We start from the raw sequence: 12,245 nt of genomic DNA on the forward strand, positions 1-12,245 counted from the left end.
TTTTTGCATAGTTGGCCTTTTAGTTTCTTGAATGACTTTGTGGTAGTTCGTCATGTGCCTCTTGCAAAGGACCTTACCAACATCAGCCTTTGATTTCCAACATCTCCATTTGAAAATGCATGTGGTTCATTAAAGCCCACCTATGTCTTTGTTAACCCATTTGTTCCCAAATGATGATCTAAAGATTTCACTGAATAGCCGCACTTCTTCCACCATTTCCTTTGCTTTATTAATTATGTTGTGACAGTAAAAGACGTGCTTCACATTAATTTTGACCACTTCAAGTATCTCCTTGAAACACTGGCTATACTTCTGAAAAATGTTTTATATTCTTGGTCAGATATAGAAACATTGATTTTTGTGGACCTTATTTCAACCATTATCTATAGCCTTCTATAAATGTTTAAAGGGCCATTGGTGGTGATGTTGGTTAAGAAAACAGACGCTGTTTTTGCTTCTTTTTTGTGCCTCAGTTTGTGCTAAGGCTGTAGAGCACTTCGCTCCCCCCTTCCTACTCCGCCTAGAAGTCTGTTTGGGCTAAGGTTGAAGAAAATCAACTGTTGGTGTCCTGATGTTTTCATGGTGGCCTTGGTGATCTGTGTTGACGAGTTCTGGCCTTCCCCCAGTGGGCCAAATGAAGATATATGTCCGCAAGTGCAGGCCCCCTATATGAGGCTTGGAAGTGGGAAAATTTTTCTTTTTGCTTGTAATCTGATAATAACATTATTTACTTTAAGCTACACCTGTTGACCAGTCTCTTATTCCCCCTGGATGAAAATAAGGAAGTGTTCTGGGCAGACATCAGTGTCTGTGCTTCTAAGGAATGTGAGACTATTATATGGGTTACCGGGGGTAGGAGAGGCTACTGGGCATTATGTTGTGTGGGTACTATTTACAGCAGATTTCTAGACAACCTAATTCTGTTCCCCTCCAGTTGGATAAATAAATCCCTCCCGTTAGGCACTTGACTCTCCCCGGTTGGTGAATACATGCAGGCGTGGTTTACTTTGGTGGATAGTTAGGGTTGGAAACGCAGATAAGCAATGACACAGTAAATAACACTGAGTGTACTGCTAGTCCATCCTCTATTATAGCTTTAAAGAATCAATCAATCAATCAATCAATCTATTTGTAGAGCGCGCTATTTACCCGTGAGGGTACTGTTCGAATAGCCAGGTCTTGAGGAGTCTTCTGAAGGCGAGTAGGTCTTCAGTCTGCGGTAGGTGGGTAGGAAGGGTGTTCCAGGCCTTGGCAGCGAGGTAGGAGAAGGATCTGCCGCCTGAGGTTGTTCGTTGGATGCGGGGGACGGCGGCAAGGATGAGACTGGCGGAGCTGGCGGGTCGGGGTGTGGAAGCTGAGTCTGCTGTTCAGGTAGGCATGTCTGGCGTTGTGAAGTGCTTTGTGTGCGTGGGTGAGGAGTTTGAAGGTGATCCTCTTGTCGACGGGGAACCAGTGTAGGATTCTCAGGTGGGGGTGATGTGGCTGCGGCGGGGGACGTTGATGATCAGTCGGGCGGAGGCATTTTGGATGCGCTGTAGTCGTCGTAGGTGTTTGGCTGGGATTCCGGCGTGGAGTGCGTTGCCGTAGTCGATCCTGCTGCTGACGAGGGCCTGTGTCACCGTCCTTCTTGTTTCGGTCGGGATCCACTTGTGGATCCTGCGGAGCATGCGGAGGTTGTTGTAGTAGGAGGAGGATACAGCGTTGACCTGTTTGGACATGGAGAGGGAGGAGTCGAGGATGAATCCAAGATTGCGTGCGTGGTTGGTGGGTGTCGGTGCTGTCCCCAGAGTGGTTGGCCAGCAGGAATCTTCCCAGACTGAGTCGTTGGGTCCGAGGATGAGGACCTCCGCCTTATCCGAGTTCAGTTTCAGACGGCTGCTCCTCATTCAGTCGGCGATGGCCATTATTCCGTCATGGATATTGGTTTTGGCGGTGCGTGGGTCCTTGGTGAGGGAGAGGATGAGCTGAGTGTCGTCGGCGTAGGAGATTATGTTGAGGTTGTGGTGGCGGGCCACTTGTGCGAGGGGGGCCATGTAGATGTTGAACAGCGTCGGGCTGAGGGAAGAGTCCTGGGAGACGCCTCAGATGATGTCCGTGACTTCGGATCGGAAAGGTGGGATGCGGACGCTCTGGGATCTGTTGGAGAGAAAGGATGTGGTCCAGTCGAGGGCCTTCTCTTGGATACCGGCTTCTTGGAGGCGTGTTTTTAGAGTGCAATGGCAGCCCATGTTGAAGGCGGCCGAGAGGTCCAGGAGGATGAGGGCAGATGTTTCGCTGTTGTCTAATTGGCGCCTGATGTCGTCTGTGGCGGCGATGAGGGCTGTCTCAGTGTTGTGGTTTCGTCTGAACCGGATTGGGACGGGTCCAGGATGTTGTTGTCTTCGAGGTGGCGGGTCAATTGCATGTTGACGATTTTCTCAATGACCTTCGCCGGGAACAGGAGCAGGGAGATGGGCCTGAAGTTCTTGAGGTCCTTGGGGATCGCCTTGGGATTGTTGAGGAGGGCGTTGATTTCGGCGTGCTTCCAGCTTTCCGGGAATGTCGCTGTTTTGAAGGAGATGTCGATCTTCCGTAGTTGGGGTGCGATGGCTGCGTCTGCCTTGTTGAATATGTGGTGTGGGCACGGGTCTGTCGGTGATCCTGAGTGGATGGAGTTCTTGACGTTGCTGACGTTGGACCAAGTGGTCAGGCGGTTGGTGTTCAGGAGAGGGGTGGAGCCTGGCGTGGTCGTGGTGTTGAAGCTTTCGTGGATGTCGGCGATCTTGCGGTGGAAGAAGATGGCCAGTGAGTCGCACAGTTCCTGTGAGGGCGGGATGTTGTTGGTGTTGGCGCTAGGGTTGGAGAGTTCTTTTACGATGCGGAAGAGCTCTTTGCTGTTGTGTGCATTGTTATCCAGGTGGTCTTTGAAGGAGGATCTCTTGGCTGATCTGATGAGGTGGTGGTGTCTGTGGATGGCGTCCATGAGGGCTGCGTGGTTGTCCGGATGTTCGATCGTGGAGCCATTTCTTCTCCAGTTTCCGGCGTGCGCGCTTGGAGGCCAGGAGCTCGTCGGTGAACCAGGTGGCTCTCTTGCTGGCGTGGTTGTTGGAGGGTTTCTTCAGTTGGGCGAGGGTGTTGGCACAGCCGTTGATCCACTATCTGAGGTTGCTGGCTGCGGCGTCTAGGTTGGTGGGATCGGTGGGTGTGTTCTGGGAGAGGGTGTTAATCAGCTGATCTTCAGTGACTTTGCTCCAGCAGCGGCGAGACAGCTGTTGGGTGCGATGGTACGTGGTTGGTTTTTTGAAGGTGAAGTGAATGCAGCGGTGGTCGGTCCAGTGAGGTTCGGTGGTGTGGTTGAAAGTGACGTGGGTGCTTGTGGAGAAGACTGCGTCCAGCGTGTGGCCGACGGCGTGAGTGGGCGCGGTGACGAGTTGTCGGAGCTCGAGGTTGGCGATCAGCGTGGAGGAGTTGGCGTTGTTGTTGTTCTCGAGGTGAAAGTTCAGGTCCCCAAAGAGGATGTAGTCCGTGGAGGTGAGTGCATGGGTGCTGGCGAGGTCGGCGATGGAGTCGCTGAAGCGGGTCCGGGGGGGTCTGTTAATGAGAGTTCCTCTGAGGGTGGTGTTGGGGTCAGTGTGGATCCGGAATTGCAGGTGTTCGGCGGTGTTGAGGATGTCGTCTGCGTGGGTGGTGACCTTGAGGGCTGGCCTTGTGGACGATGGCATTAAGAGGGGGTGGAGGGAGGGAGGAGCAGCTGGGAGGCGGGTGGCGGGAAGCGAATGAGAGAAGGGGGGCGGGGGAGCAGTGGCGGGAAAGGAATGCGGGGAGCGGGTGGGAGAACTGGCACAGCACAAGGGCATAGAAATGGGCAAAACAAAGGGCAACAGTTGACAAGAAGCGCACAGAGAAGTAGGCAACAAATTACAGGCAGCAGTTAGCCAAAGCAGAGTACAGAGAGACAGTGCAACAGATACAGGCGACAGTTAACTAACGCAGCGCACAGAGAAAACAGGAGACAGAGACAACACAGATACAGGAGACAAAAATATGAGGCGGGGCAAAATAAAGCAGGCAGCAGAACAAACCGAATACTTACCGCCCACCACTGGGCCACCAGGAATGAGGCGCAGGCGGGAGCCTGCGGTTGGAGGAGGGCCTCGACTTCTCAGCAGCAGCGAGGGGCAGCGGACAGGGACACAGCACCAGCAGGGGATGCTGGAGCGGTGGGGGAGCGTCCTGGCCTGAACACAGGTCAAAGAAGAATAGGTAATCAAAGAGGAACATTGATATAAGCCAGAGGTGCATACATCCCAAAGCCAGTGGTCCTCGCATCTCAAAGCCAGCTTTCCCAGCAGTCCAAACCAGAGGTTTCAGCATCCCAATGCCAGACAAGCATGCATCCCAGTCTCAGACATGCGTTCATCCGAAATGCCAGACATAGGTGCATCCAATAGCCAGAGTTCCTAGCATCCCAAGGCCAGAGGTCCTCACTTCCCATACCCAGAGGTTCTAGCATCCCATCCCAAGACATGCGGGCATTCCAGACATGCGTGCATTCCAGACATGCGTGCATTCCAGACATGCATGCATCACAGACATGCATGCATCACAAATCCATACAAGCATGCATCTAAGACCCAGACATACATGCATCCTGGACCCAGGCATATGTGCATCCGACAGCCAGATTTCCCAGCATCACAAAGCCAAAGGTTCTAGCATCCCAAAGCCAGAGGTCCCAGCAATCCAAAATCTAGACCTTAGTGCTTCCCAAAGCCAGATGTGTGCATCCCAAAGCCAGAGGTCCTTGCATCCCATGCCCAGAGTTCCTAGCATCCCATGCCCAGAGTTCTAGCATCCCATGCCCAGAGTTCTAGCATCCCATGCCCAGAGTTCTAGCATCCCATGCCCAGAGTTCTAGCATCCCATGCCCAGAGTTCTAGCATCCCATGCCCAGAGTTCTAGCATCCCATGCCCAGAGTTCCTAGCATCCCATGCCAAGAGTTCCTAGCATCCCATGCCAAGAGTTCCTAGCATCCCATGCCAAGAGTTCCTAGCATCCCATGCCAAGAGTTCCTAGCATCCCATGCCAAGAGTTCCTAGCATCCCATGCCAAGAGTTCCTAGCATCCCATGCCAAGAGTTCCTAGCATCCCATGCCAAGAGTTCCTAGCATCCCATGCCAAGAGTTCCTAGCATCCCATGCCAAGAGTTCCTAGCATCCCATGCCCAGAGGTCCTAGCATCCCATGCCCAGAGGTCCTAGCATCCCATGCCCAGAGGTCCTAGCATCCCATGCCCAGAGGTCCTAGCATCCCATGCCCAGAGGTCCTAGCATCCCATGCCCAGAGGTCCTAGCATCCCAGACCCAAATGTTCTAGCATCCCAGACCCAAATGTTCTAGCATCCCTAAGCTAGCATCCCATACCCATTGGTTCTAGTATGCCACACTGAAAGGTTCTAGCATCCCCAAGCCCGACATGTCTGCATCGAAATTCTTTTTTTAACAGTTCACATGCCAACTTCTGGGTTTTTGTATAAAAATGAGCCGGTTTGCCAATTTTATTCAAAGAGACAGTGTTTGTAAGGTCTTGGAAACTTTCATGAATCAGCAGGTTTTACCCTTTTTGTCGAAGTGCCAGACAGACGAAAGGTATTAGAATTGCAAACTGCCCCGCTCTCTGGTTCAATGTGTCTGACTCTAGGCACCAACTAGACAATTTAATGGCCTTCACTGAGTTTACAATACAATTATTAACAGTTTTTGACAACCCAAATAAGAAGTTTGACGCCCAGCTAAAAATAAAAAAAAACGTGTACTTGGATTCTGTGAGTTGCCTTCTCAGTGGACAATCTGATGTAGTCTGTGTCCAGTAGAACACTGCTCACCTGGGACCGGCTACTTAAGCGGATGGTCTTCCAATCTGTGCAGGCTATTTCAACGTTAACGGAGATAGCAGTGTGTCTGTTGGGGCGATACATTTTATTTGCCTGTAATTCAAGTCGGCTGCTCGCTGTCTAACCTTTCCATGGTTGGGAGATTGGGACACCCCTCAGTATAGGTGGCACCACAAGACTAAAATGATGCCCACTAGTACTTTGGAAATAAGATAATGGTCCCAACACAGCTTACAATCAAACTACAATATCTCCTGAACAGTGATAACTAGGGAAATGGGTCAGACAGTTCTGAAATCCAAGCGTCCAGCTGTAGCCAAAAGAATGCCCGGGTTTAGAAGGCGGTTGGGAGAGGGGGGGGGGGGGGGGGGGGGGGGCTGTTGTAAAATACCGGAGCCATAAAGAGTAGAGGACAGGTTACGGACAGTGCATCCTCACAACAGATGACGGAAGGAAAGTATTGCAGAGGCACTGTGACCAAGGTCATGATCCTGATTTCATGTAGTGACTCTGGCCAACCGGATTACAAGAATCACATTGCTGATTGGAGTCTCAGTCTGTTCTGGGGATCTTTGTTCGGGTCCTTACTCATATGTACCATGTACAAGTAAGTCTTCCTTGAAGTCAAGTGTTGGCTGCACACTAGGAAGGCCAGCTCCTTTTCTAGTTGGTCATGGCAACCGGGATTCTACAGAGACCAGTTTGTACCCCAATTGCAATTATTACAAGTACCAGCAAATGTTCTGCCCTCTGCAGTTCTCTGCTCCCACTACTTATGTGAAAGAGCACCTGGATATACAAACAGATATGAGTTCTCCTATATAGTCCAGAATCTGGCCCCAGGTGGGACCAATAATGTTTTATGACATTAATGAAGATTGGTATCAGTGAGAGCTTAGGTGTTCAAGTAGGTAATCTTTCCTTCTGTTTACAGTGATTCTAGCTCCTCTCATATCTTTGCCCTTTCTCCCTTGATGATAAAACTTATTTCTTTGTACTCTGCACCCAACCCCCATGAAAAATCAACCGGACAGTACTTTATTCATATGCTTTGTTAGTACAAATCTTCTATTTATTGGGTCTCATGATGTGGTTTAGTTATCACAAAATATAGCAAAATATGTTAGGATATGCTCTTGACCATGATTACGTATCATTCTTGTCCTCCTCAGTTATCTTCACGCCAAGAACATAATCCATCGGGACCTGAAATCCAACAGTATCCTTTGATGATAAGTCACTTATTAGGATCAGGTGAGGAGTGTATGGAAGGGGTGTGTCCCTTCATTTCTGTACATTGTTTAATGTATGTGCCACTACGATAAAAGACCAGGGTTGAGTCAGATGTAGGTACATTTGCTTGGTGCGACAGGCAGATTTGGCCAATGTCCTGATGACCTCCTTGGCACAAATGTGGATTTGTAAAGCAACTCTCTGTGGGCTGGGCTATTGATGTCTCCTCCAGAGGCCTCTAAGTTCTCCTTTTGTGATGATGATTTCTTAGCCTTGGGGACCCGCTTTGGAAGATCGCAATCACAATAAAGCTCTGTTTCCAAGGCGCTATTTCCATTGTTTTTGGTGAGGATCTTTTATTTAATGAGTACTATTGTTATTTGTGATTGTTCAATAACGTTATTGGCAATTACCAATTCACTCACTTGCTCCTTGTTTGCATTGGGTATAATTTTGTTGAAACCCCCCATTATTTCTATATCATTTTTTCAGTTAGAGGAAAAGTGTATATGTGTTTCATTCCTCCTTTAAAAATGTTTTTGTGCCTATTAGACTAAACTAGTCAATCAGTGGAAGAACTGTACTTTTCTGAATGATATCCGAGAAGACATCCCTACCCTCCAAGGAGATGTACAACTCCCATCCAGACATCCGCTGGTCTGACAGACTTTTTTCTCCCACAGTAACAATTCTGTTAGCTAATCTTGGCTTCAAACTAAGACAGTAGCTTCTCTCTCTGCGGGGTGCTTAACTCTCTCAGGTGCCACTCAGTAGCCTTTACCCCCAGATGTGACTGGCTTCCTCAGTTCCTGAAACACTCTCCTATACTCAATGTTTCAATGGCAATAGCTTGAAACAGCAACATTCTCAGTAGATGTCTTTTTTTCCTTTCACACGCCCTGTTTCTCTCACTTGTTCTTTCTTTTACTCATTATCTTATTCTTTTGCAGTCTCACACGCTCGGAGATTCTTTCTCCTGGTCACTTTCTTCTGTATCAGTGATGTGCGATTAGTATGACATGGTTACTTTCATAATTTGGATGTACTGCATCCTTTCTTTTTCAGGATGATGGCCCTTGTGCTCGACTCAACAGAGTCTCCAATTCTTTTCGGGCGGCATCTATAGAACCAAGTGGGCGTTGAGGCCCAGGTCCATTCTTTTCTCTTCAAATGGCCAAGATCAGTGAGGGAGGAATCTATATTATGGCAATTTTTCCCAAAGGTGTCTGATACTTCTTGTATACTTGCCCTAGCTTGGTTTATACACTGTCATTGTCTCAGGTGTTCCCTCTGCACCCCGTTCTCCCAGCTAGGCATTTCCTCCTCCTTTGTTATGAGTGCTCTCCCTGACTCATTCTTCATGCCCCCCGCACTTGTTGGTGGTTTTAGCTCCAACCCCTGTGAGACCAGAACTGGGCCTTGGCAAAGTGCTGCATCGTGGGTATGTTGCTTTTGCTGTTCTTTGAGGGCTCACAGTGGAGAGATTCTTCCTCTTTAGTATGGGTTTCCAAGCGTCGAATGATTTGTGAAGTAACATTTTACCCTCATTAAAGTAAGAATTGTACTGAGATTAATGAAGTCTGAATTTTCTAGCCTGTTTTTGCCACAGACTACCTGCTATTTGTTGTGGACCTCAATAATATCTTGGATTTGGAGTCTGTGAGTCGCACATCTGTCGATCTAGTAGTCTCAATTTTTTTAGTTGCAGTTAACCGGGTCTTCAAGTCTTGTTTCAAATATTGAACACTGTTGGACAGGCCCCAGAAAGCGGCTCGCTCCCTCCCCGCATGACAGAGCCCGGACACCGGCACTCCAGAGGCCACCCCCAGAAGTAACCAGTAACCCCGTCCCACACAGGACCCATGCCCCGAACATCTCCGTAACACCGGCCTGAGCCTCCACCGGCACCATCGCCCGGGCCCAGCCGCCATCTTGGACCTTGCACCACGAGGCCGCGTGGCCTCAACTCGACCCTAACCCTGGGCCTGGCCAGGCCCCGACAGCCCGGCACCACCATCCACCCGGGAGGTGAGCGGACCACTTGGCAGGTCAATGGGAGAGAAGAGTTTCGATGGCTCTCCCCCTCCAGGTGCCGATCGCCCCCAGCTCCCCCGGGCGCTGGCTCCACCCCCCTGCTGGGTGTCTGGACTCCCTCATCCCGGACCTCCCGACCTCCAAGTGCGAGGGTCCGGACATCAAAGGGCACCAGCCCTATAACTGGGGCAGCTCCAGAGCAGGAAGGCAGTTGTATCCTGGAGTCGAGAGACACCGTGAAGAACTCATCCTTGACGGACTGCTGGCGCTGCCGCAGCCCTGCCTTGTGAACTATCGTCCTGCCTGCTGGCGCTGCCGCAGCCTTCTGCAACCTTCCTCCTCGTCGGGACCTGCTGGCGCTGCCGCGGACCGTTGTAACTACCACCTTCGTCGGGACCTGCTCGCGCTGTCGCGGACCGTTGCTACCTACGACCATCTCGGGACCTGCTGGTGCCGCCGCGGCCCGTCCTCCTAGAACGCCGAGCTCGAGGATTGTGAGCTAACCATCATTTTTCATCGCAACTACCAGATTGGTAACAAGACTGTCCCGCTACCCCTTTTCCCTTCAAAGAGACTAGAATCGAGGGGACCCCTGAGTCCTGACCTCCTTGTACCATCCTACCGTACTTCCAGATTGCTTATAAAGAACGTTAAACCTTATCTTTGTGTGGTGTCCATCTGTGGGGGGGAAGTTACTTGTCTGTACGATCGCTGGAGACGGCTCTCCCCGGAGACCTCTCCCCTTGTCCTCGGCCGACCCTCCAGGTCCCGTCTAACAAACACTATTATGATTACTAAAGGCTAGATTTGAAGTCATGCTTGGCCTCAGTGTCTAGCATAGAAATGTTCCTTTAGAGGTGTCCTGTAAGAACAGTTGGAATACACACTTAGAACGTAGTCTAACAATCAGGAGTTGGGTGGTGGCATGTCCCCGAAATAAGAAAGGAATTTTCTGTAGTTTAAAGGTTTGAAGACTTTTCTACCAAATGCCCGAGCTCAGACGTTTCACCATACAAATGTGCTAGAGATAAGGGTGATGCAAGTTATTTTGCATAATGACTCCACTGTATTCTTCATTATTCTGTGTACACATTTTGCTCGTAAGACAGCTGAGCGAGTTTGTGTTTGAGCTTTGTGAGCCGCTGTACGTGAGGATCAAGGGCCAGATGTACTAAATACCTGGTTGCAAAAAGTGCGTGCAATTTCTTTTGACAAACCCGTCTGTGCCCTAATTAGGACAGTTTCCAAAATAAGAAATCGTAGTTCTTCGAAGATTGACATCTCTGATGAATATTAATTTGGCAGGTCGCAATTTTCAAATCACTACTAAGGGCTACAGTCTCAAAGATAAAAGCCTGCAAGAGTCAGTAGACCTCCATCACTGTTATTGCTTTTCAGAATTTAAAACTTTTTTTTTTTAATGCAGCCCCATTCCCTTATAGTAAATCGGGTTGCTTTATAAAACAAAAACGAAATTTGAAAAGCTACAGTGAAACTACTTCAGCTAAATCTGCCAAAGGGAAAGTGATGCAAAAGACGTCCCTTCTCCTTTAATAATCAATTAGCACCCCAACATGGAAGTCCGTTACTAATCAATGGTTTGCAACTGTTTTTTTCGGTCAGAAATCATTGATTCATATTGTACTGAATTGCAGTTTGGAAGGGACACCCTCTTTCTGCGACTCAGTGGTAATTTCTTAATCAATTTTAGAAGTTGGCAAAACTTTATTGACTCTTAAAATGGATATAGTATGTAGCAAATATTTAGATTTTGCCAGTTGGAGGGTTTGTGACTGCTAAAAAAAAATGGTCACATCTGTCCTTTAAGGTCATCTCTTATAGCTCTGCGTCACATTTTGTTTATGATCCTTCACTCTCAAGCAGATATCTTCCTGCATGAAGGCCTTACTGTGAAGATTGGTGACTTTGGCCTGGCCACGGTGAAAACACGGTGGAGTGGGTCTCAGCAGGTGGAGCAGCCCAGCGGATCAATCCTCTGGATGGTGAGTTTAAGAAAAGATTAAAATGTTAATTATTGACCATTCATATTGCTTTCAATGTTATGGTTCTGCTCAAGAAGTATCATAGGGCAACATACCGTTCGGAATTACCTAGTTGCTACTGATGATTGCAGCACTTCTAAATTAATTAAGACACCATGCCCTTTCTCACCCAGTCCTGAATCTTGCATAAGTAATAGGATTTGTACCGCCTCCACAGCATGCCCGGTTCTAGATTGATTACTGTATTAAACCAGTAAGTACCTCTTTTCAGAATGGGCCTAGTTGTAAAGTAAATATGGAGAAGCACACAGCTTTGTTTCCTGGTTATATTGCTTCAGTTAGTCTTGGGATGTCCGCTTCATCTCTACCATGACCCTGTTTAGCATAACTACTATACTGCCCATCTCTTCCCTCCATGAACTCTGGGTAAAGTTAAATTAGTGGATGACAACTCACTGCCAACTTGCCTTGGTTCTAGAAAAGTTTGGGATGCCCCACTCCCTTGTCCCCTCCTGCTTAAACTGACTTGAGGAAACTACCTAGCCCCAGAAGCACCATAGCTCAAGGCCCTTCTCTCTCTTAGATGCAACTGTCTGAGTCCTTAGGAAACTCTCCTCTGCCTGGACCAGTGCCTCTTAGGGGGAGTCTCGGCTTGGTTAATCTTCTCTAAAGTGGGGATCTCTCGGTCAGCTAGCTGCATCAGTTTCATTGTCTGACAGAGGCTCTCTGTATTTCCACTTGTCCTCCATGAACACCTTGAAGAGTGGCCACCAACCTCCACATTGAGGAGGAGACCCTAAATGGATAGTTTTCTGTTCCAGTACTGAAAGTAATATTGGGTCATTCTGAACAGCCTTAATTAGGAGAAAGGCGTCCAAGGACCTTAAACATCACTAGTGCACAGTGTCTTGCTCCTCAAGTTCTACTTTATCACTCTGGTCCCGTTTTTCTATGCTTGTTTCTTTCATCCCTGTATGAGTGGATCGCTCCAATGTAGACCCGAATGGGCAGTACTGGCAAGTTGAGGGATCTTTTGTGTCATAAGCAGTCTAAGCCATCCAAGGTAATGTGTCCTCCAAATGTAACTATACCTTTGATGCTTG

General features: G+C 48.7%; 1 protein-coding gene across 2 annotated transcripts in view; it reads left to right on the forward strand.

Moving 5' to 3' along the window:
- ARAF (A-Raf proto-oncogene, serine/threonine kinase) overlaps positions 1 to 12,245 on the forward strand; it is a 173,591-nt gene that overhangs the window by 112,953 nt on the left and 48,393 nt on the right. For both annotated transcript variants that reach the window (XM_086940425.1, XM_086940424.1), the window contains exons 12-13: positions 7,045 to 7,091; positions 11,024 to 11,142. In XM_086940425.1, coding sequence (XP_086796551.1) covers positions 7,045 to 7,091; positions 11,024 to 11,142 — 166 coding nt within the window. The remainder of the gene's footprint in view (positions 1 to 7,044; positions 7,092 to 11,023; positions 11,143 to 12,245) is intronic.

This window comes from Lissotriton vulgaris, chromosome 10 (genome assembly GCF_964263255.1).
Source record: "Lissotriton vulgaris chromosome 10, aLisVul1.2, whole genome shotgun sequence".
Lineage (NCBI taxonomy): Eukaryota > Metazoa > Chordata > Amphibia > Caudata > Salamandridae > Lissotriton > Lissotriton vulgaris.